Source organism: Rhineura floridana, chromosome 1, assembly GCF_030035675.1.
Source record: "Rhineura floridana isolate rRhiFlo1 chromosome 1, rRhiFlo1.hap2, whole genome shotgun sequence".
NCBI classification, from domain to species: domain Eukaryota; kingdom Metazoa; phylum Chordata; class Lepidosauria; order Squamata; family Rhineuridae; genus Rhineura; species Rhineura floridana.
Window position 1 is genome coordinate 42738222 of NC_084480.1, and position 26059 is coordinate 42764280.

At 43.1% G+C, this 26059-nt stretch overlaps 1 protein-coding gene across 4 annotated transcripts in view; it reads left to right on the forward strand.

The window, feature by feature from the left end:
* Positions 1 to 26059, forward strand: part of ERBIN (erbb2 interacting protein) — a 135945-nt gene that overhangs the window by 31831 nt on the left and 78055 nt on the right. For 3 of the 4 annotated variants that reach the window (XM_061619446.1, XM_061619476.1, XM_061619465.1), the window contains exons 2-4: positions 16245 to 16301; positions 23258 to 23455; positions 25125 to 25242. In XM_061619446.1, coding sequence (XP_061475430.1) covers positions 23267 to 23455; positions 25125 to 25242 — 307 coding nt within the window. In that variant the 5' untranslated portion in view covers positions 16245 to 16301; positions 23258 to 23266. Of the gene's footprint in view, positions 1 to 16244; positions 16302 to 17602; positions 17816 to 23257; positions 23456 to 25124; positions 25243 to 26059 lie in introns of all 4 variants that reach the window. The other variant, XM_061619456.1, reaches the window with a different exon arrangement.

Here is a 26059-nt window from a genome sequence, read left to right on the forward strand (position 1 = left end):
GTCAGAGGAGCATATGAAGATGGAGAGGCTCTATAAAAAAACTCAAAATTGGGAAGTCTCTGGGGCCTGATGGATTCTCAGGGAATTTTTATAAAGCCTTCAGCAGTGAATTAACACCTTAGCTCACTAAACTGTTCAATGACATATCGGGGGGGGGGGGATCCCAGAAACATGGCAGCACTCCAAGCTTGTATTTATATTGAAACTGGGCAAAGACCCCACCATAGTGGGCTCATATAGGCCACTAGTCCTAATCAATATAGACACAAAATTACTATCACCAGTTATGGTAGCCCGATTAAATGTGTTTATTGGGAAACATATCTCCTCAGATCAGACAGGATTTATCTCGCAACGTAACATAGCGGACTCCATCCGAAGGGTGTTAAATATAGTCCATGAGGCTACAAATAAAAAAAAAAATGAAGGCAGCCCTGATATCACTAGATGCCTTTAAGGCCTTTGATAGAATAAAATGCAGCTTCCTAAAATGTCTATTACATAAAATCAATTTTGGGGAGAGCCTGCATAGAAATAGTGAGGCATTGGAAAGACCCTATGGGACCCTCACACTTGGGCTGGTTAGAAAGGGTATGGGAGATTGCTTTGTCGGAACACTTGACTCAGTATAGAACGATGGTCTGCGGTCTAACAAAAAATGACAAGTTTGAGAAAATATGGTTTCCTTTAATTAACTTTATTACCAAGAAAGAAGGGATCATTCGTCCTCCAGGTACGGATGGGACTATGTGTCGAGGTTATGTACATTTATTATAATGAAAATGTTGATGTCAGTAAGATACTTTCAATATGAATAGTGTCCTCCATTGAATTTATTTGGTGACTTTACATTTTCAAAGAACCACACTGCATAAGTTTGTATTTTATGTTTGGTTGTTTATTTGAGAAAAGCATGTACAAGATCATATAATTTGCTGTATGTTGTTCTCTTTGAAGACTAATAAAAATATTTTGGCCAAAAAAAAGTACTCAACCCCTGTGCTGTGGACGCTCCCAGCTTACACAGATGAAAGAAATTGCCCTGTTGAGGACACAGTTACCTTACCATTGGCATCCACCTGTGCACCATGAAAGTTGCTGTCACATTAAAATAACAAAACCAAACAAAAACGGGGGGGGGGGGGAGGCCAAACACCGGTACTGTACCATGGTTTGTCCATTCCAATCTGGTCTAAAATTCTGAGTCCCACATTCTACAACAGAGCAAATAGAACTAAATTTTGAGAAAAATGAAATTAAAATTTCATTTTTCTCAAAATTTAGTTGTATTTGCTCTGTTGTAGAATGTGAGACTCAGAATTTTAGACTAGAAGTACAGTAGAAAACAAAAGAAAAACAATGGAAAAACACCTAAGTTAAGCACTTGAAATAACACAAAAGCTGTTTTCCCTTTCCCCCCCCACAGGAGAAGCAATTTAACTTCCTTCCCCATTTAATAAAACCGTCCTGGCTAATTAAAAATGTATTCACATTCTTTTATTGCAGTGATTCTCAGGTTCAATTATACTCAATCAATTTCAAAATATTTTTAAAACCAAAGAATAAAAGGGAAATGCAGTCTTGAATGTGAGTTTTTTGCATCTAAGTCACAAGTGAGTATTTTTAACAGAAAGTCATTTGTAACCATCTCTGAGAAAATTCTATATGACCTAAAAAGAATTGCCTCTCTACCACCCTCTGGCAAAAAGCATTCATTAGTCTTAAGGGGTGTCAAGAATTGCAGTTTGTGGGGATTTCCCAACTGATCTCTCCACTCCCAGACCAGGCCTTTAAAGTTGAGAAAAGCAAGCAAGATATCCCTGCTTTGGCGGGGGGGGGGGGAGCACAACACAATGCCATGACTGTCGTGAGGATTTACAGATATTGGCTCTCAGTGGCAAGAATTGTGAAGTGAGAAAGGATAACGTTGAACTTCAAGTTTTACCCACACAAGCAGCAAGCTACTTTCCCTGATGTACTGTTTTCTTCTTAGTTAACTAAACCACTGTGTATTGGAAAGCTTTGACAAGTCTACCAGTGAAAGAATTTATAATTGGAAAAATCTTAACTATAAATGCATTTGGCCCTTTTGTTTTTGCAGATTTTAATAAATGTATTCTGTAATTGAATTTGTAGTTTGTAAAATAAATAAAATTACATTAAAAAATAAATACATACATATATTGGGCCGAAAGGTGTTATAATGAGTTAGTATGTCTGACTGCCTCTGTCTACCACACCACCAGAAATCTTCAGAAGTTACGGGCAATCAGAAAATTAGAAAGTTCAATTAAGACTTTGGGAGAGTTCACACTATTATATCTAGAGCTTAATAAAGCCAAGATATCAAAGAGCCCTTTGGCTGTGCATGCAACTTCTTTGTCAGAACAGGCTGTCAAACAAACCAAGAAATCTTCCTTTATATTTTCCCATTTTATCCAAATCGAGAAATTACATTAACAGCTTCAGACCAAGCCACAACATAAAACCATGGTTTGAAATTGGTTTAATATGTTGACTCAGTCTGAAGCTGTCAATACAGTTTCCCGGTACGAACAAAATAGGAAACTATAGTTAAGGAAGACTTCCTGGTTAGTTTGCCAGGACTCTATGCTCCGCGGAAAGACTTGTTCATATCTCTGCAAATATTTTAACAAGCTTCAAAGAGAGAACACAGTAAAATCACCTACAGTTAGAGAAAGAGTTTCTAATTCAGAAGGGGAGCCCATGATGAAAGTCTCCAGGTCTGCTGACTAGTTGTGCTGGATTACGAGGTGTCCTGGAAGATGCTTTCACACATGACTTTTCTTCTACACTTCTGTAAAGATAAAAAATTCGCATGCACATTTTATTTAACAAACATGTTCAACATCTACTTTATCAGTTATGCGTTCAAACGTCACAACTACTCAACATATGTGCATTTGTCATACTTGATGGGACTACATATGGCAGCCTTTCCCAACCAGTGTGCCTCCAGATGTTGGTGGACCACAATTCCCATCTTTCCTGACCATTGGCAATGCTGGCTGAGGCTGATGGGAGTTGTGGTCCAACAACATCTGGAGGCACACTGGTTCGGAAAGGCTGACATATGGAGCTGACTTGTTTGTAGGAAAGTCACTGAACGGAAAGCAGTATTGAGAATTTTCAGAAAAACTGCAGCTCAGCCCTACTTTACATGTGTCCAACCAACCATGATGCATGAGGTGTGGTTCATAGCTGAGTCGGCATGTAATCCCAAGCCCTACCTGATCCTAAGCTAGCACCAGGGCCAGTGCCAGTCATGATGGGGCCCTTGGGCACCAGGATTCCCCAAGCCCATGGCACTCGCCGGCATGCCCCACCTACCTCTCCTACTGCAGTGAATGCTGTGCGCACTGCACATGCATGTCTACCATCAACCAAGATGGCAATGGGGGCCTCCCTAAAAGGCGGATGCCTCCGCTGCCATCTTCGTTGATGATAGCTATGCACGCACAGCATTCACCACAATGGGAGAGGTAAGGGGGCCTGCAGGCAGGCATCGTGGGTCTGCAAGGTTGTATGGGGGGTGCCTGGTAGCTCCTCGGTGATTCATGGCAGGGGCAGGAGCCAATGCTACTACAGATCGTGGAACAGGAGTGCTACCTCCCACCCTAAGGAGGGGCCCCCTTGGACTGCAGGGGCCACCGGCCAGGGCCCAACCTGACTGCCCTCTGGCGCCGGCCCTGGCTAGCACTCTTAACCACTACCACACCATTTTGGTTCTCAATTAAGCCTTTGTTGCTGGTATACTGCAAGATTCAAGAACATGTTTTCAGTTTAAATCAGTTGCGTTATATCTGTCAACTTTAACTGAGCTGTTAGCAAGCAAATAAATTGAGAAAGCACATAAAACAAAGATGTCAGTTTGGGAACCATTGAGTTGGAGGTAATCTGACATCTGTTTTCTAGCTTGTGTTGAGGGGGGCATTTTCACAGAGCTTCATGCAAAGATTATGATTACTCAAAAAAAAGAAGGCTGCCAATAATAATAATAATAATAATAATAATTAAAAATGGAAAGCAAAACAGAAGCCTTGGCTTCCAGTCTCTCTCTCTCTCTCTCTCTCTCTTTGTGTATGTTGGTATGGAAATGAGTTAAGAGCTCTGCTTAAAGTTTTTACTGAACCATTGGTATACTTCTTGCTTATTTCATTTAGATGTTGGTTAAATTCAGATGATTCTCCAAACATTGATTGGAAGACTGGGAATGTGCCATTGATTCCCTCTGCCATTTTTTGTGCTCCTTTCCCGCATCTTTCATAAGCTTTTCATTTGGCAAACTATTGATAGTCCCCCAATCTCTAAACCAGCCTTTCCAACCTTTGGGTCCCCAGATGATGTTGGACTACAATTCTCATCAGCCCCAGACAATATGGCCAATGGTGAGGAATGATGGGAATTGTAATCCAGCAACATCTGGGAATCCAAAGGTTGGTAAAAACTGCTGTAAAAGCTTGTTTAGGAGCCCATTTCAAATCATAGTTTGAAGCATAATGCTAGCCACGTTTTCCCCATTCATGATGTCACTGCATGTTACAGACACCATGACATGAGGAGAGGTGCAGGCATGCATGCAAACTTTGAGAGGAGAGCCTTTTTCCTTCAAGGTACATTTTGATCAGATTGTAATACAGTATCTGAACTGAACCAATGAGGAAAACCTGATGGCATGAAAGAAGTGTTTTCTGACATTTTAGCTAGTTTTCTACTTGTAAGCAGTTAAGCAAACTCTTTCTATGGTAAGTCTTAACGGGACTTGATAGTGGCACCTCGTATTCGTTTATTAAACTGGTCAATTGGAAAATAAGATGAAAGCATAACATTAAAAAAACCCTACTTTTTCAGGTAGCGATTCTAGGCCCTATTATTTGTATTGGTTGCTATAGAAATACAACCTCATTATAAGAATCCATTATTTAAACATGAATATTGCCAGTTAATAATTTGTTGAGCACTATCTTCATGTATTCTTGATATAATATTTTGTTTCTGCATGAGAAGTTAGAAGTGGAAATTCATCACTGTTAAGCTGCGTTTGCTCAAACTGTCATGGGCCCAAGGAGAACCTTTGGTAAGATTGGGAGGATGAAGAGAGGGTCACAGATGTCGTGGAGGATGCTGGGAAAAACAAGGAAAAAAATGATTCCCCAAATCTCTGGCAGTTCTGAGTCTGATGAGTCAATCGGTGCACATGCCCCATCTGTGTCCCTGACAAAGAGAAAGGAATTCCCACTGGCTCCCAGCCCAGACCTAGCTGCTGAACAGATAAAATTTAATGAACAGTCTGGAGTCTTCCAGAGAGAGACAAGTGAAAGCAGTATGTCAGAGTCGGAGATTACGCTTTTGCCAAGGTCATGCAGATTAGAGAAGAGATAGCTCCATCTTAAAAAAATGTTGTCTGCACCTAGAATAAACATTTGACTTGCAGCAAAAGCTGGAAAGTGCTAGAGAATGGTTGGACAAGTAATGGGCCTGCCCACTTCTCTTATATCTAGTGTGACTGGGTGTGATTAGGTCATTGCAACAACAGTCTGCTGCTGTCTCCACATGCCCAGTTTGTATCCTGAGATATGCAGTCTGCTGTTTTGCACCTATGTAGTTTGTATCCTGAGATAGTCCTAGCCTGTTTGAGAGAAGACTAGCCTGCTTCTGAGATATGTTTAGTCTGCTCCTGTTCTGTATCCTGAATCATGCCTAGAATGCCTAATGCTGTGTTCCTGTGCTGACTTTTGGAATAAAGCTAATGGAGAAACCCAGCCTTTGAGTCCTGAGTCTGCGTCTCTCGTTGAGAACCAGGACACAAACTAATATTGCTCTAATATGGCTGCTGTCATATACGCAGTCCCCCTCCATGTTTAACCATGATGACATGCTTCCTTCCCTGTGCATAGATAAAGCACTGAGCTGGGATGGGAGGAGGGAGAGAGATAAAACTCTTGGGCAGGGGCTGATTAGCCCTACTTCTCTCACTTGTTCATATTGGTTTCAAATCACCTAGCTGCGTCAGACTACTTTCTTCCTTGAAAATCAACTCCCAAGTCAGCTTTTATTTGGCCCTTTTAAGATGAGTGTGCATACACCTAACCCCTTTCTTGGTCAATTTGTGCAAGGCCTGCTTGTTTCCTCATCTGAGTAATAACATAGGACTGTATTCAGTTAAGTCCTATCCAGAGTAGGCCTATTAAAATTAAGGATCTTAAGTTACTCATGTGTATTAACTTCAATGGGTCCACTGAGTAGGACTAACATTGAATACAACCAATAATGTGTGCAGAGTTAAACAGGATTTAGTCAGGAAGTATGTTTTTATTGCTTGGCATGTTTTAAGTCCTAGAATGTAGGAAAGTATCTCTAAGCATGTACAGAGTACCTTTTCCTCAACTGCAATCTTTCCCTCAACTACAATCTCCTAGCACCCCATACTTAATATTTACCAGCACAGCATATTTGGGCATATTCTTTTCATTATTAGACCTGAGACCATAATGTTTTTTCCTTGACACAACATCTTACTCCTGTGTTTCTGAGTCTCCCCTTCTTTTAATCCGGTAGCCAAAAGGTACCTGCAAGGTGGCAATTTTCATTTATTCAGATATTTTTCTGGATCTCTCTCTCTCTGCTTGTGTGTGCATGCGTGTGTTGAACCCCAATGGGTTCAAAGGAAATAAAGAGATTCAGAGAACAGTCATATGATTATTTCCCAACAATGTAGGGAAGGTGGAATCTCAAGGGAAGGGAGGTGCTCATGCAATTTTTAAAACCTTGCTAGAGTTTTCGCCAGTGAGCTGAATTTATAACATTGCAGAGCTCCCACTCTTTGCCTTTCTCTGGAAGGTAGCAGAGCTTTTGAATGAGTGAGGTATCTCACTTTGGGCATAGGAAATGTTTCTTCTTTTTTCAGGCTCCCAGCAGGAAAGGTTAGGTAGTTGATCCAAAGTGGGTATAGCATGCTTCTCATCAAGAGGCAAATCCCAACCCTCCTTTTGGAATTCTGCACTGCAGCCCAGGTATCTTACCTGCTTTTATCCTCTTCCTGCTGCGATGTTCTCCAACCTGCTAGAAGGAGGGGAAGTAGTGCATACTGGTGGTCTTGGCTCAGCTACTCCACCTTAACTGACATTGACTTTAACTGGGATCAGTCCAGATTAGGGCCACATTGTGCAGAGAGGTGAGCTTTATGCCTTCACATTCCTGCCATGATTCTGGACAAATGTATCCTCTTCTCCCAATATGAGGCAAATATCGATAGTAGTAGAAAAGACCTCACATTGGTGCCAGTGGGAGGTGGGGTTTTTTTTGCTGTTGGAGTGTTTCACCCTAGGGGCTGAGGATCTTTGCAAGTACAGAAGGGTTCAACTTTCCCATTTAAGATCTCGTACAGATTTGGGGGGGAAAGGGGTCTGCACTTGGTTTTATTTTATTTATTTTTTAAATCCTGATGTTCCTTCAAGCAACACATTTAAAATGACATGTAGTTAGGCACTGATGAAGGCATGGAGTCTTGGATAGGTTGATCCAAATATGATCCCAAGATTCAGGATTTAAACCCTGGATTCTAATAGCGGTGTAGGGATTCAGAGGCAGCAGTTAACCATTTTGCATCTTATTTACCAGAGAGACTCCTTTTGTCACAGATATGTGATATGCTCCTACTTGTGCAATCATAACTATCTTCAGTTGGAAAGGATCTTGTTGTGCCTCCTTGTTTCCAGAAAGTTAGGACTACAAATAGCTTTGGAAATGAACTTTGTTTGAGGTGATATGTTGAAATCTAAATGAGAGAACATGTTAGCTGTTTTATATTGATAGGATTTTATTACTGGAATGATGGAACAGATATTCTAATCTGAGAGTGTTTGTCTGCTGGATGTCTGATTTATTATATAGACCTTCTGTTTTAAAAAATATCTTATGCCTAATTACCAAATTTTAGAACTTCTTGCTTATGTCACAGGAAGAATTTCCCATACTGTTATTGATGATGATACTGATCATGCTCTACTAGAATTTTGTTGTAGGCTTACCATTCAAATAAAATGCTTTCAGCTTTAACAGTGCCTAGTTCTCATTGAGGTAGTAAATCTGTGTTTGAGGTGTAGCACTTCACATAGCAGATGGAGGTGCCACATAGAAAATAAAGTGTCAGTGAGAAGCATTACAGCATAGCCTTCACTGTGTCATGTTAGATTTCTATATGTAGGAACTTTTTTCTGCACTGGACAGCATTCAGTTCTATGAATTGCCACCTGTATTCTGATGTGATTACAGCCCAGATACAGGTTTAGCCCCTCCAGTGAGAACTAGGCTGCTGTCATTCAAGTAAAATACTCTATTTTATCCTAACAGAAATTAAGAAAAGGCATCACTTGGTCCCTTTGTGAGACCAGATTAAACTAGGCTGAATTATTTTATCTGTGACATTATCAAGCTGGCTCATTTTTGATATTTTAATGGTTTTACAGCAAATCCTCTCTCTATAATGGAATTAGTCTATTAATCTTACTACCAAGTGTGATTTTTCCCCCTGTTCCCAGCAAGACTTCAGTATATGTTTGTGATTAGACCAGAGGTTCCTAAACTGTGTTCCATGGACCACCAGTGGTCCGTAAGCTTCATGCAGGTGGTCTGCAGAGTGTCTTTGAAGTACAGTAGCGGCAGTAGCTGCTCCATCATAATCCAACCTGTGCTGTGCTCGGTATGTTGTTGTGAGGTGGAACTCATTTTCCATTCTTCCTCCTCTGCAACTAGTAAAGCAATCAGCATTCCCCTTGTCTATTTCAAGGTCTTACCTAATTCTGGCTGGAGTAGCTACAGAAGGCAGGTAGCTGGTATTCTCCTTTATGATTGATTGATGTCAATTCTGGTAGCCCTTCCCGTGCTTTCTCTTTTTTGGTTTTCTTGCATGCATGCCAAGGGTCTGTCCAGTCATAGAGCATGGTGTCAGTTAGATAAGCGAAGGATTGACAAAAAGTGCTCTTGAATTCCTACTCTGCAGCAACTGCTGTTGTTCCCCTCTTACACCATCCACATTTCATCCCTCCCCTTTGTATCCCATTTTAAGCCATCCCCTTGAAGCAGAAATCTCCTTTCCTCCTCAACAGCTTGAAAGAGACCCAGTGCCTGCAGGAGGAAGGGGACCACCACCGCCCAGGGAAGGAGAGCTGTTTGCTGCTGCTGCTGCTGCTGCTGCTGCTGCTGCTGCTGCTGCTGCTGCTGCTGCTGCTGCTGCTGCTGCTTGCTTGCTTGCTTGCTTGCTTGCTTGCTTGCTTGCCTGCTGCTGCTGCTGCTGCTGCTGCTGCTGCTGCTGCTGCTGCTGCTGCCGCTGCCACCCTCTCCCTGTTGGACTTCTGCTCTGCAGGGGTCACGCTTTGTAGGACCAGGCCTCCAGGTACTCAGCCAGCTGTTGCTGATATCGTCAATCTGTCCCTTCCCTGGAGGGAATACATAAGCCGGCTGGCTGAGGTGGCTGCTGCTTTGCAGATTGCCTGGCTTTTTTTTCGGTCTTGAGTCATGTGCCTGGGAGAGAGGACTCAGAGCCAAGTGGGGAGACTTAAGGGCCCCCCAGTCGTTGTAGTGATGGGTAGAGGGAGATAATAGCGGTGTGATGACGACTTGCCAGGTAAGGAGAATGCGGCCCAGGCAGTTAACGACTGTGCCTTGTTCCAGTCCTCCCTACACCCGCAGGTTTGTTTGTTGCCCTATCAGCCAACTCTCAGACCTCCGGATGCTGCTCCTAAACGCCAGATTGGTGCACAATAAGGTATCCCTCATTCACGATTTAATTGTGGATGAGGCAGCCAATCTGGCATGTATAACCGAGACCTGGGTGGGTGAGCAGGGGGGAGTCAGTCTCTCCCAGCTATGCCCGCCAGGGTACCTGGTTCAGCATCAGGGTAGAGCTGAGGGTTGGGGAGTGGGGATTGCTGTGGTCTATAGGAGCTCCATCTCCCTCTGCAAGCACCCTGCCCATGTGACTACTGGTCTGGAGTGTTTGCACCTTGTGTTGGGTCAGCGGGACAGACTGGGAATTCTGTTGGTGTACTTCCCACCCCGCTGCCCAACAGACTCCCTAGCTGAGCTGACAGAGGTGGTCTCGGGTGTACTGTTGAGATCCTCCAGACTGTTGGTTCTGGGGGATGTCAACATCCATGCCGAGGCCACCTTATCCGGGGCTGATCAGGATTTCATAGTCTCCATGACAACCATGGGACTGTCCCAATATGCCATTGGCCCAACATATGTATCAGGGCATACTCTAGACTTGGTTTTTGCAACTGGACATGGAGATGGTGATCTGAATGTGGGGGGCCTTACATGAGTCCCTCTGTCATGGACAGATCACTGCTTGCTGAAGTTTAGACTTACAGCGGCTTTTCCCCTCTGCAAGGGTGGGGGACCTATTAAGCTGGTCCACCCCCAGAGACTAATGGATCTGGATGGTTTCCAAAGGGCTCTGGGGAGTTTTCCGGCTGATAGGGCTGGCGCTCCTGTCGAAACCCTGGTTGAATACAGAAATGACCCGGGCGGTTGACACGATTGCTCTTGAGCACCCTCTCCTGTGTAGAGCTCTTAGCGCTCCATGGTATACCCCAGAGCTGAGAGCGATGAAACAATATAGGAGACGGCTTGAGTGCAGATGGAGACGAACTCCTAGTGGATGCAATTACACACTGGAAAGTGCCTATGGTAAGTTGTATTTAGGGGCAGTGAGGGCAGCAAAAAAACCCATCAATCTGCCTCCCAGTGGAGCTCTTCAGAATTGTCCGGGGACTATTACACACTGGCCCCAAGGACGTGGTAGATCCACCTGAGGCCTGCTGTAATGAATTTGCTAGGCACTTCCAGGATAAAATCTTCAGCATCCGCCAGGACTTAGACTCCAGTGTTATAGCAGGTGAATCAAGTGAGGTATCCAGAGCACAACCTTGTCCTGATTTCTTGGATGAGTTTCAGTTGGTACAGCTTGAGGATATTGACAAGGTGCTTGGACAGGTTCGTGCAACCACTTCTGTGCTGGATCCTTGCCCTTCTTTCCCCCTGAGTCTAAACATACTCAAGTCTGGTACCCTGCTCGCTGCGCCAATTGTAACACTTCAGGTTGTTTTGGGTTACCAGAGATGAGATGCAGACAAGAGATTTGCTTACAAAGAGTTAAAATTTATTGAGTAACTTACAAGCATACAGCCAAGTAGCCCAATAAAAGTGGAACAGTCCCACAGCTCTGCAGTAGCTAGGTCAGACTGAACACCCATACTGGGCACAAGAAACACTTTTATAGCATGAAAATTGGCATATAACATTGGCAGGATTACATACAATATTGGCATGAATACATACATAAATGATGACTTTAAGGTATCAAAGATTACATAATGGCACCTATTGCCTATAATTGGCTATTCTGACCTTTTCACAGAACACCTTCAAAAGGAAACTAATTGCTAGAAAACTATATTATCACAAATGGAAACACCCTGGCATCTTTCCTTGGCAAACTATATGCCAGCCCTATCTTTATCTCTATCTCTGCTAACAAGCAGTTGCTATACTATCTTTCTCTTGACCGTTACTTGACTCATCCTCCTGGCTGCACTAACAAGCAATGCTGCACTATCTGCTCATTGACCGTCCCTTGACTCATCCACCTGCCTTTGGAGTATAACTTAAATTTAAGCCAACTATGAAATACCAACTGATAAACATATACTTGAATATATGCCTAATTGGGCTCCTTTGATGCCTTTAAACTAACAAAATACATTCCCGGCATCATACCGGGCAAGTCATCATGTCCTCATTAGAGCACCTAACAGGTGGTTATGAGGTGATCTACTCAGCCCCAGGATGCTGGGGCTCTAAAGGGAAAATACAATCTTTTAGGCTAACTAACAAATACATACTGAATATATCTTGCTATAAGGCTATAATAGCATGCTAGGATAATTTGCTGGTACAGGGTATACACTATGCTGTTCAACATCTACATGAAACCATTGGGTGCAGTCATCCAGAGCTTTGGAGTGCACTGCCATCAGTATGCTGATGACACGCAGCTCTATTTCTCCTTTTCATCTTCTTCAGGTGAGGCTGTCAATGTGCTGAACCAGTGTCTGGCTGTGACAATGGACTGGATGAGGGCTAATAAACTGAGGCTCAATCCAGACTGAGATGCTGCTAGTGGGTGGTTCTTCTAACCAGATGGTGGATGTTCAACCTGTCCTGGGTGGGGTTGCACTCCCTCTGAAGTAGCAGGTTCGTAGCTTAGGGGTTCTCCTAGAACCATCTCTGTCACTTGAGGCTCAGGTTGCCTCGGTGGCATGGAGTGCCTTCTCCTATTTTCGATTCGTGACTGAGCTACTCCCCTCTCTGGACAGGGATAATCTCACTTCAGTTGTCCATGCTCTGGTAACCTCCAAGTTAGATTACTGCAATGCACTCTACGTGGGGCTGCCTTTGAAGACGGTTCGGAAACTGCAGCTTTTGCAAAATGCAGCAGCCAGATTGATAACAGGGACCAGGCGGTTCGAACATATAAAACCGATTCTGGCCCGCTTGCATTGGCTGCCTGTATGTTTCCGAGCTCGATTCAAAGTGCTGGTTTTAACCTATAAAGCCTTACACGGCTTAGGACCACAATACCTGATGGAATGCCTCTCCCGACATGAACCCACCCGTACACTACACTCAACATCCAAGGCTGTCCTCCGGGAGCCTACTGTGACGGAAGCTGGGAGTCTGGCAACAAGGGAGAGGGCCTTCTCAGTGGTGGCCCCCAAATTATGGAATCATGTTTGTGACGAGGTGCGCCTGGCGCGAACACTGTTATCTTTTCAGCGCCAGGTCAAGACTTTCCTCTTCTCCCAGGCACGTGTTTTTAATGTGTTTTTAAATTGTTTTAAAATATGTGTTTTTTAAATTTGTATATCTGTATATTTGTTTTTAATGTTTTTAATTGTTGTAAACCGCCCAGAGAGCTTCGGCTATGGGACGGTATACCAGTAAGATTTCCAGGCTGCAGACCATGATCCTTTTTTGCAAGTAAGCACCAGATAACATATTTAGTCTTCCTTTTGGACTTCGACCTGGGAGACCAGGATTCGAATCTCCACATAGCCATGAACCTCACTGGGCCAGTCACTGCGTCTCAGCCTCAGAGGAAGGCAGTGGTAAACCCCCTCTGAATACCGCTTACCATGAAAACCCTATTCATAGGGTTGCCATAAGTTGGAATTGACTTGAAGGCAGTCCATTTCCATTTTGAGTAAAGATGCATGGGATGAAGTTTCTGAGGTTCCAGTCCTATGCACATCTACTATTGATTTTGGTGGGGCTTACTTCTGAGTAAATATGCATGGGATCGGCTGCATAATGAGGTTTGGGGAGAAAAAAGACAAGGCTGTGATTATGTTTGGAAGAGAAAGGACAAAGAAGGGGACATATTGAAAGATTTTAAGGGGTTTTTGTAGATAACTATAATGTCTGTGGAATGCTTTGTGTATGAGCCTTTTCAGCTCTTTCCCACCCCTTAAATGGATGAGTTGCCTTTTGCAACCAATCAGACCCAACTACCCACAAATCCCTCAGTAATCCCATTTCTGTTCCATATGCATACATCACATTAAATATTCATATTGATTTTCACTTGTATTTTTATTCCTTTTTTCTTATATATTGTATTGCAGTCTGAATTCCACAGAATTCAAATTGCAGTCCAACAAAATACAATGTCAATAAAAGCAATTAAAATACAATTAAACGTCGTACAGCTTCTAGCACAGTGCATTACAATTGCTACAACAGGCAGAAAAATCGTTAAGTGATCTGTCAAGACCCTCAGCAATTTTCAAGTGGTCTATAGAACAAAAATAAAAGTTCAGCAATCACTGAATTAAACCATAAGAAACAATGTATTGGAAATGTACAGAAAATGTGTGTGTGCATGCATTCTTTGTATAAATTACATTTATCAAACAATTAAGCAATTGTAGTTTTTCAAACTGCTTTCAGAGATGCTATTTTAGATTTGGTGACGGGGCAACATACAAAACTCTTGTCCTTGTTATATACTAGATTGAATTGCTGCATTTAGCAGTCTCATTGACCAAACCGAGATATATGGAAAAACCTACTAAACATTTATTAATATTAAAAAGGTGTTTCTGTATTCTGAGCCTTTGGAATGTACAGCTTGCGAACATCTTTTTGAAGCCACAAGGAAAGAACTATTTTTTTAAAAAAAGAAAAAGAAAGCTGAATTCTAATAAGTATTTACAGGTTGCAAAAGATGTCCTGGGCTATATAGGACCATCATGATTTAGTATTCCTGTACTAATACATAGGGTGCAACCTTTCTTTGCATGCAGAGGAATCTCAGTAAGGCATAACAAGAGCCTTCACCTCCAGGCTATTGCAGGAAACAAGAAGCCTGTGTGTGCCTTGCATAAACTCATCCATGCTCTGCCCCCTTCTTCTTAATGAAGGCAGGTTGCAGACCTCTCATTCCTCCTTAATATGTGTGTGTGCATGTGGGGAGAAGAAGTTTGTATTATGCCCTGTCAGGATCCCTCTGTACACAAGATTTCTTTTGCCCCTGCATTGTGAAAGATTGTACCCATAATATGTATTCAGAGTACAATTCAATGTGCTGGTTTTGACCTTTAAAACCCTAAATGGTTTGGGACCTAGGTAACTGTTTGCCCGCCTTTCCCTCATTCGTCAAGCCCATCACATGAGAGCCAGGAAAGATGGCCTGTTGTGATTGCCTACTATATCTGAAGCCTGATACTTGCAACAGAGCCTTCTCCATTGTGGCCCCTAGACTATGGAATGCACTCCCCAGGGAGGTAAGATCAGTCCCCTCTTCCTGATTTTAGACAGCTGCTGAAGGCACATCTTTTCATGAAAGTATCTGGTTAAATTTTTACTCCGTTATGCCACTGTACCAATGTTTTTAAGGATTTTATGGATTTGTAATCTATGTATGGTTTTATGTATGTTTTGTATTTTTAAATCTGTATAATCCACCTCAGGACCTGCATTCCAGGTAAGAGGTAGACAACAAAAATAAATTTATCATTATTATTTCACAATACCTTGAGGATTTGTATAAGAATCAGCGTTGCTCATTTGAAAGAGGTTTGACAAGGGCCTGTGTTAAATTCATAGCTGTAGCTAGAAATTTGGAGTATTGCTAAAATGTAAAGCTTCCTAATATTCTGTGCTACTATCACTTGTGAAACCTAACATAAAAGGAACAAATACCTCGGCAGGATGGGTTTGACTGTGCAATTATGGTTTTACTTAGAGCAGTTAGAGAAACATACTAGCTCACATGCCCTAGTTGTAATAGTGTAAATGGGAAACCAGTGTTCTTGTTCATATTACAAATACATTTTTATGTATTACAAGAACTTTTAATGTGTTTTACATCAGTACTTGACCAAGATTTTCCACATATTTTGCTATGTCTTTTGAAAACACTAAATATACAATAGATACGATATTGGCTGCCTTGTAAAATTACACCCTCCTGCATCTTTTTTTAATATTAGATTGCAACTACCATCTGCTTCATACAGAAAAATTACATTCTGGAAATGTAAATAGTTTTTTGCTATGGACATTGGCCTTTTGATTGCTTGTATGCTTATCAATCCTGAGATAAATGTATTGATCCCATTAATTGTACTGATAAACTGTGGGGCGTTGTTTTCAGTTTAATGAGCACCACTTATTTTCTGGAGACGGGGCAGGAATACTTTTATCATTGTATTGTTTTTCTGTTGAGTGTGATGATGCTTTCCCCCCCAAATTTGGTATGGTGGACTGCAGTACGTAGGATAATACATACATAGATTAAATGTAATATTTCATGGTCTATTAACTTCCTTTTTTATTTTATTTTGTTTTTTCAAATGGATGTTTCCAGAATCTTATGCAGAGAACATTGCAGTTGTAAATCAGATGGTAAATTAGACTTAGCCATTTCACCCAATTCTCTGCCTTTTAAAATGAGTAGATACCCAAGATGTTTTGCTGTCTTTTCCAAATAATATTGATTTCCAGAAATATGTAGGATAGTATCTTTGGGATTTTAAAAGGTTGTATTAAATTGTTTCAGTTCAATATATGTATTTATAATAGACAGAAATCAAAGAGAACCAGAGGCCTGTTTTATGTATTCATAGACAAAACTATTGTCATTTTTCCTTTCACAGAATGTTGGCTTTGAAAGCTCAGGGAAGAAGTAGCAGGGACAAAAACGTAGCCCAGTGGTAAGTCTGACCCTTCTTCCCATTGAATTATATAAAAAGTGTTTAATTCCAGTAGTGTAATGGCAAGTTTAGAAGTCCAGGGTCCTTTCATGTGTCATCAGGATCGGCCTCACAGGCAAAATTTGACAGGTGGGGAGCACCCAGTTATCAATCACATGACATCATTATCCAACTCACTTATCAAAACCCCTTGCAGGGGTTTCTCAAGCATCAACATCGTGCAGGCAATCAGGTGTTTGCAAATAGATGCACATAGGAGGTTGCTAGCCCTGTGCTCGGCATTTCTCATAGCACCAAATGTAGAGCTAACAGAGTGGTTCTTTCTCCACCCTCCATGGGGTGCAGTGACAAAGAAATTGGTATTTTACAGGCATTGTTGCCTGCAAGAAAGGTCCCTCTCACAGTTGATCTCCAAAAACAGCTTTCTTTCCCACTGTATTTCTTATCAGCTGAGAGAAGGACTTCTCTCTCGCACATGATGCCTGTAAAATATAAGGGACATTGCTTGACAAATGTTTCTTTTTCCTTGCACATACTCACTGCAGCCAATGTGCATGGGAGAGAAAGAGGGCTAAGAACAGTGGGTGGAGAGTGAGGTGAGGTGGCATTTCCTCACAAAGCAGGGGGCAAAGGAAGGAAGGCTAAAGGAAGGAAGGCGGAAGGCTTGTAGTAAAATATAAGGGAAATTGCTTTAAAGTAGTTATTTTCCCCTCGATAGTGCCTTTTGCAGATTGTCTGTCGGAAAGTGGAGTGGGGGGAAAGAAAGAGCCTCAGGGAGGGTGGGGGAAGACAGAGCAAAGGGTTAAGCAGAGTGAGGCTGCTTGTATTTTACAAGGGGAAGAAACCTGCCTTTTGTACATCATCTGTGAGAAGGAGTTTTGACTCATGCAGTGATGTCTGTAAAATACCCCCACTCTTCTTAGCCGTTTGTCTCCTCCTCTCCACTTTCTCACAATCTGCAAAAAGCACAATCAAGGGAGAAAAAAACACTTTTTAAGCAATAAACCTTGTATTTTACAACCAGCCTTACTTCTTTCATCCTCCTTTCCATCATCCTTTCTTTGTGAGAAAACACTGCTTTGCCTCACTCTCAGCCCCATCCTCCTTCCCCCTTCACCTACCCTCTACATTGATTGCTATGGGTCTGTTGGGACTGTTTGAAAGCCCTTCTTTTTAGCAAGATTCTGATGCAAGCCCCCTGGTAAATCAGGCTTGGCAGCCCCACCTCTTCTCGTTAAACTTCCCTCTCTTGACTCATGCTGACTCTCTCCCTCCTCCTGTTTCTCTCCTCCCCACAATAGATAGTGGAAGTCAATTAGATTGCAAGGAGCTTCATATTGACTCCTGATCAGCTGCCGTGACTCCTGACCTAGCTGGATTCTCCTGCATGTAGCTTTTAGATGCTCCACATTTGGGAATTGCAGTGGCTTGACTGGTGGTAGAGACGCATCCCCACCCCACGAAAACACCCGTTTCATTCATGGCAAATACTTTTTATAGACATACATTTAAAGGTAATTGGGAGATGAAAAAGAAACAATTTAGCTATTCAGTTTTGCTATTCAAATTTTAGCAATACTTTGTTTTCAGAAAAATAATCCCTCAACTGTACCCTTTTTATTGTCCCATCACCTCAGCCATTAAACTTTCAACACTATGACGCAGTTCTCATGGAACGCTAAGCCAAACCATGGCTAAGCATGAGCTTGCATCCACTCAAAGGAAAATCACAGTCCTGCTGCTGCCACTGCTACCCAGAGCTAAGGCATGGTTGAGTTTAGCCTTGTTACATCTGAACCTGGACTTGTGGTTTGTCTTGCTCTGGAAAAACCATGAACTGTAGCCAAGGTTTGTTCTTGGCTTACCACTCATTGTTTGTATGGGGCATGAGCTCAGATTTGGATCTAACACTGCCATTCCTTAGCTCTGAGTAGCATGGCAGCAACAAGACCAGAAGAGGAACAAAGCAGCCATGATTTTTCCTGTGAGTTACCTGCATGCTCACATGTTCGTGCTTAGCCATGGTTTGTTTTAGCATTGAATGCAGACTGGGCCTATTGATCAATGCAAATAACAAGAAGAAAAAGGAAGGGGCAGAAGATGAGCCAAGCCATAACCATGAATTCAGGAAGTTTCAGATAGCTTTAAGAACTCTGGCCAAATGTGGCTAATTTAATGCTAGCAGTTCATCTTATTAGTATTTAATGCCACACACTCCTTGACTGCCAATTCTAAGAGGTGTATTATGTTATTTCCTACATTGATGAGATGTATTTGAGAATTGTTAAAGGTAGGGAACCTCAAAGCTATGTTGATAGCAAAGTTAATTTGCTGTTCAGTCTTCTTAAACTAAACAATAATATGGCAGAATCACAGCAGATTTACTGAATTTCAGGGCTAAGTAAATTAAGAGATTGACATCTTAGTGCTTGCATCCCTTCTGGTCCCCCTTCCATCCCTTGGGATACTGGTAGCTATGCTGGGAACTCCCTGGATCTTACTGTCCTGCTGATGAATGCAAGGTCAGTAACTAATAAAACCACTTTAATTCAGGACTTAATCCTGGATGAATGCACTGGCCTTGCTTGTATTACCAAAACCTGGCTAAATGATCAGAGTGTAGTAGGACTTTCCCAGCTCTACCCACCAGGTTTTGTGGCACTCCAGCAGCCTAAATCCAGGGGACGGGGAGGTGCGGTTGCAATTGTCTCCAGGGAATCTATCTCTTCTGTCAGGTACCCTGTCCCTAACACCTCCAGCTTTGAGTGTGTGCGCCTGGTGTTGGATCAGGGAGACAGAGTGGGGATTCTGTTGGTGTACTGTCCACCCCGCTGCCCAACAGTCTCCCTCCGTGAGCTGGTGGAGCTGGTGTCGGCATTGGTGTTGAGGTTCCCCAGGCTGATTGTCCTGGGTGACTTCAACATACATACTGAAGTTAGACTCACAGGCCTGGCTCAGGACTTCATGGCTGCCATGACAACCATGTAATATCATCTGGACCAACACCTGTGGCAGGACACACACTTGATCTTGTGTTGTATTTGGGACAGGAGGAAGGTGATCTGAGGATGGAGGGGTTCTTAGTGACTCCGTTCTCATGGGCAGATCACCACCTGATAAGGTTTAGACTTTGTGCCCCCGGTAACCTTCGCAGTGGTGAAGGGCCAATTAAGATGGTCAGCCCCCGGAGACTCATGGATCCAGATGGTTTCCTGAATGCTCTGGGGGATATTCCCAGCATGGCTGGTGATACTGCCGAAGCCCTGGTCAGTCTTTGGAATATGAGGTGACCCGGGCAGTGGACACTATTGCTTCAAAGTGTGCTCTCCCGCCAGGGAAGGTCTGTAATACACCTTGGTTTACTCAAACCTTGGGCCTGATGAAGCAGCAGGGATAACGGCTAGAGCGACGATGGAGAAAACCTCAATCTGCTTCTGACCGAACACAGGCTAGAGCTCATTTTCAAGCCTATCATGTGGCGGTGATGGCAGCAAAGAAAGTTCACTTCTCTGCCACCATTGCGTCTGCTCAGTGTAGTCCAGCGATGCTTTTCCAGGTGGTCTGGGGTCTTTGGGGCTCTGGCCCTACATTAGACTCTGAGCCCTCAGTTGCTTGTTGTGACATGTTTGCAAGGCACTTTGCAGACAAAATTGCTCGCATTCAGACTGACTTAGACTCCTCACTAACTACAGTTGTGCCAGATGTCCCTGAGACTTCCTCTATGGATATGTTTCGGCTTGTAAAGCCTGAGGATGTGGACAGGATTCTGGGAGAATCGAGGGCCACTACTTGTTCTCTTGACCCTTGCCCATCCTGGTTAATCAAATCTGCCAGAGTGGGAGTGGTTGACATATTTAATTAACACCACCCTATGGGAAGGTTCTATGCCAACTTTGTTGAAGGAGGCTGTGATAAGACCTTTGTTAAAGAAGCCTTCGTAACAACTTCCGTCCAGTCTCTAGTCTCCCCTTTTTGAGCAAGGTGATTGAGAGGGAATGGCTGCTCAGCTCCAAGTTTTCCTGGATGAATTGGACTATCTAGACCCTTTTCAGTCGGGCTTCAGGCCCGGTCATGGGACAGAGACTGCCCTGGTCACCCTGCTTGATGACCTACGCCGGGTATCAGACAGGGGGAGCGCATCCCTGTTGATGCTGCTGGACCTCTCAGCGGCCTTCAATACAATCGACCATGGTACCCTTCTGGGTTGTCTGGTTGGGATGGGATTGGGAGGCACTGTTTTACAGTGGCTCTCGTCCTACCTGACAGACAGGATCCAGAAAGTGTTGCTGGGAGACCCCCTGGCCATTGGCCATTTATTACGTTTATATACCGCCTCATAGCCGAAGCTCTCTGGGCAGTTTACAACAATTAAAAACATTAAAAAATATATACAAATTTAAAAACACATTTTTTTAAAAAAAACAATTTAAAAACACAAGCCAAAATATCTGGGAGAAGAGGAAAGTCTTGACCTGGCGCCGAAAATATAACAGTGTTGGTGCCTGGTGCACCTCGTCAGAGAGATCATTCCATAATTTGGGGGCCACCACTGAGAAGGCCCTCTCCCTTGTTGCCAGACTCCCAGCTTGCCTCGGAGTAGGCACCTGGAGGAAGGCCTTGGATGTTGAGTGTACTGTATGGGTGGGTTCGTGTCAGAAGAGGCATTCCATCAGGTATTGTGGTCCCAAGCTGTGTAAGGCTTTATAGGTTAAAACAAGCACCTTGAATTGAGCTCGGAAACATACAGGCAGCCAATGCAAGCAGGCCAGAATCGGTTTTATATGTTTGAACCATCTGGTCCCTGTTACCAATCTGGCCGCTGCATTTTGCAAAAGCTGCAGTTTCCAAACCATCTTCAAAGGCAGCCCCACATAGAGTGCATTGCAGTAATCTAACTTGGAGGTTACCAGAGCATGAACAACTGAAGCCAGGTTATGCCTGTCCAGATAGGGATGTAGCTAGGCCGCCAACCAAAGTTGGTAGAAGGCACTCCGTGCCAATGAGGCAACCTCAGCCTCAAGTGACAGAGATGGTTCTAGGAGAACCACCAAGCTACGACCCTGTTCCTTCAGGGGGAGTGCAACCCCATCCAGGACAGGTTGGACATCCGCCATCCGGTCAGAAGAACCATGCACTAACAGCATCTCAGTCTTGTCTGGATTGAGCCTAAGTTTATTAGCCCTCATCCAGTCCATTGTTGCAGCGAGGCACCGGTTCAGCACATTGACAGCCTCACCTGAATAAGATGAAAAGGAGAAATAGAGCTGCATGTCATCAGCATACTGATGGCAACACACTCCAAAACTCTGGATGAGCTCACCCAACAGTTTCATGTAGATGTTGAACAGCATAGGGACAGAACTGACCCCTGCGGAACCCCATACTGGAGAGGCCAGGATGCCAAGCAATGTTCCCCAAGCACCACCTTCTGGAGCCGACCCGCTAAGTAGGAGCGGAACCACTGCCATGCAGTCCCTCCCACTCCCAGCTCAGCCAGTCCTCCCAGAAGGATACCATGGTCGATGGTATCGAAAGCCGCTGAGAGATCAAGGAGAATCAACAGAGTCACACTCCCCCTGTCTCTCTCCCAACAGAGGTCATCATACAGGGCGACCAAGGCTGTTTCCGTGTCAAAACCAGGCCTGAAATGGGAGAGGTCATCTGGAGATTTGGAGTACAATGTCATCAATATGCTGATGACACTCTACTCTATCTCTCCCTACCACCTGATTGCAGGGAGGGAGTGCTCATCCTAAACTGGTGCCTGGAGGCTGTGAGGGGCTGGATGTGAGTTAACAAACTGAAACTTAATCCAGACAAGACGGAAGTGTTGCTGGTCAAGGGGAAAACTGTGCCAGGGATAGGGTTGCAACCTATTCTGGATGGGGCTGCACTTCCCTTGAAGGAGCAGGTCTGCAGTTTGGGAGTCCTCCTGGATCCTGCCCTGCTGCTTGAATATCAGGTGGCTGTGGTAGCCAGGAGTGCTTTTGGCCAACTCAGATTGGTCTACCAGCTGCGTCCGTTGCTGGAGGCAGTTGACTTGGCCACAGTGACACATGCATTGGTGACATCGAGGCTTGATTACTGTAATGCTCTGTATGTGGGGCTGCCTTTGAAAACGGTTCGGAAATTACAGTTGGTTCAAAATGCAGCAGCCAGAATGTTAACTGGAGCACAGCGCAGGGAGCATATCACCCCTGTGCTTTATCGACTCGACTGGCTCCCAATTTGTTTCCGGGCCCAATTCAAAGTGCTGGTTCTGACATTTGAAGCCCTAAATGGGCTTGGACCAATGTACCTGAGGGACCACTTACGCCCATATGTACTTTCCCGGGATTTAAGATCATCTGCCTCTGGTCTCCTCTGCGTGCCTGGAATGAAAGATGTTAGACTGGCAGGCACGTGGGAGAGAGCCTTTTCAGCTGTGGCCCCCAAGCTTTGGAATACCCTACCCCAAGAAGTCCACCCTGCTCCCTCCCTGATGGTTTTCTGGAGACTTCTGAAAACGATCTTGTTCCGGAGAGCCTTTGGGAGGGACTGAAGGTAGAGCCTGACACTGGTTTTATGCCTTCTATGTTAATTTTTACCTCAGTAGTCCCTTCAGTACCACTCCCTATGTATGCACATATGTGTATATGTGTGTGTATATGTATATATATTATTTTATGTATTTTAATTGCATTTTATGTATTTTAATTTATTTTAATGTTTTTGTGATTTTTATTGTGTACAATCTTATTATGGACGGGCTCGATTTTATTGTAAGATGCCCTGAGTGCCCTATTATAGGGTAGAAGGGCGGGATAGAAATATTTTGAATAAATAAATAAATAGTGCATTGGGCATGAGGCAGAGGCATAAACCATACATGGCAGTATTTTGTGAAACTTCCTAAGCCTGTTGCTGTTTTTTAAACAAAAAATATAACATGCTATTTTTTCCTCTTTTCACAATAGTGCCTGAAAATGACAACAAAGCGGAACTTGTTTGTGCGGCTGGTGCCATGCCGCTGTTTGCGTGGAGAAGAAGAAACTGTCACTGCCCTTGATTACTCTCACTGCAGCTTGGATCAGGTGCCTAAAGAGATTTTTACTTTTGAAAAGACGTTGGAAGAACTCTATTTAGATGCTAATCAAATTGAAGAGCTTCCAAAGGTATGCTATGGTCTAATATTTACTTAGAGAGTGCCTGTGTCTGTGTGAGAGAGACAGAGGTGGGAGGGAAGAGATCAGGCTAGCTGGATACTGTTGTTTGTCATTACGTCTAGCTAAAATTATATTTCATTAATGTGTACAGCTCATACTAGGTTATTGATTTTATTTTACCCCAGTGCTTTTTTTAAAAAAGCAAATATATATATTAATATTAATATTGTTTTATATATTATATTGTTCTTCACTGTCATTGTGAGAGATGGGCAAGGTTGAAAGATGGTGAGTAGTCCAAGGTCACCCAGTGAATTTCATGACTGAATGTAGATGTGAACTTTGGTCTCCTCGTTCTAGTCCAACTTTTGCCACTATAATACACTAACTCTCAAATCCATCATCTTCCCCTAGTGACCAGAATTTTGGCAGTGTAGGCATCCTCACTATACAAAGGACAGTGCTCTTGGATAAGTTATTTTGAATCAGTAGACTGCTAAAGAGCATAAGACTTAGCTACAAATCTGCTAGTCCTTTGTTTGAAATTGCCTCTGCTCTCAGCTTCAAAAGCAATCTGGAGATAAAAAAACACACAGACACATAGATGCAGACAACCCCACACACGAGAGAGTGTGTGTTCTTGATTCCAGTCTCAGTTTCACCTCTCTAGAGATTATCTTTCTCTCTGCTCATGATTTGATCTCTTCTCAGTTGTTTACATGTAACACCTCTTAATCAGGGCTAGTAGGTTTTGAGGGGCATGGAATTTTGCAGAGATTCTAGGATCTACAAGAGCTAATACGTGTTTACAAGACTCCCCTGCTCAGACATAGAGCTTCTGTTCCCTTCATGGCTTCCAGTCATGTTCACTTTTACCTACATTTCTCCTTGGGGTAGGATCAGTTTTGAATGTTGCCAGTGGGGAGGAGAGCCTGGCTGAGAGTCCAGAGTCTGTGAGTTCAAATCCCCGCTCATGTCTCCTGGGTGTCAAGGGCCAGCTAAAGATTGCCCCCACAGTGAGTGGCTCAGGGGTTATGTGCCCTGCTACCTGTGCAGACATGGGCAAGCTGCAGAGTCCCAAGGAGCCCAGTTGCCCCCCAGCTGGCAGTTATGGGCAAGGAAGGGGCTGGCTTATGCAGCTAGGCAAGCTGAGCAGGCCCTAGCCAGCTGGGGAGGACTAGCTTCAGAGGGAGGCAATGGTAAACCCCCTCTGAATACTGCTTACCATGAACGCCCTATTCATAGGGTAACCATAAGTCGGGATCGACTTGAAGGCAGTCCATTTCCATTTCAAAACCAGAAAGAAGTGTTTCATTATTAAATTTTGAGTTTTATCTGTTTTTGTACTTTGCAATTCATTTTTTGTTTTGTAAATCATCTATAGACAATCAGTATATTAAGAGGTTTAATTAATAACAATTATAAAGTTGGGGTTTTGCCAATAATTTTAAAAGTATATTTACAGTGCTTCTTATAACTCTTAAAGTTATCAATCTTTTCGTGATTTGCTGTGTTTATTTATTTGTGACTAATACTTGCAAAGTAATTAAACAGAACATAATTATGTTCTTGCAGATTATTTTAAACATTTTATCAGTATTCTGACTCAGTAGCTGGACTTTAAGAAATTTAAAACAGGCACATTAAAATAATATGCTCATCATTTTTGTCTCAATAGCAACTTTTTAACTGTCAGTCTCTGCACAAGTTGAGTTTGCCGGACAATGATCTAACAACGTTGCCTGCGTCTATAGCAAATCTCATAAATCTCAGGGAACTAGATGTCAGCAAGAATGGTGAGTTGTTTTTGTTGCTACAGTCACAAGTTCCAAAGAGCCTGGCTGTATCAGTGTATAGAATTTCAGATTTCTGATTGTTCCCTGAAAATAACATTGGGTCACAAAAGTGTGAATATACTTGGCTCTTTCTTGATGTAGGCTAACCTGTTGAACCATTTTTATATGTGTTTTTGTATGTTTAGTTTGGGCTTTGCTGAAGTGATAAAAAAGTAATTTGGATATTTGTTTGCTAGACATCTAAATAGTTCATATATGTTGTGTATTTATTTATTTTATTCATCACAAATCTTTAAAAGCTTATTGACTCTAAAATAACTGATTGCAAATATTGGTCATTGGGACCAATCTAGGATTGAATACTGTGGTGATGGGTAACTGTCCAAGGCTACAGTAGGGCCCCACTTTCCAGTGTTCCACTGATGCGGCGGCTTTCAATCGGGAAATTCCCTGTTTTAAAGCTGATTTTGCGGCATTTTCGCGTCATCTTCGCGCAACGCGACCCATTAAAGTCAATGGGTTCCACTTTACGGCAATTTCTGCTTTACGGCGGGGGCCTGGTCCCTAACCCGCTGTATAAGCGGGGCCCTACTGTATGTAGGAAGGAGAGAAGAAGAGGAGGTGTTGATGGTAGTGTTCCCACTGCTGGTTTCACTACATTCAGTAGCAGTGGTGGATACATACTTTCCAACAAGCTTCATGCTAGTGGGATTTGAGATATTAAGTTTAGGTTAATCTCTTATTGTGTGATAAATTAGGATAAATGACACATTTGTTTTCTGACCATCCATGTAAGAATCTCTGACCAATATATGCA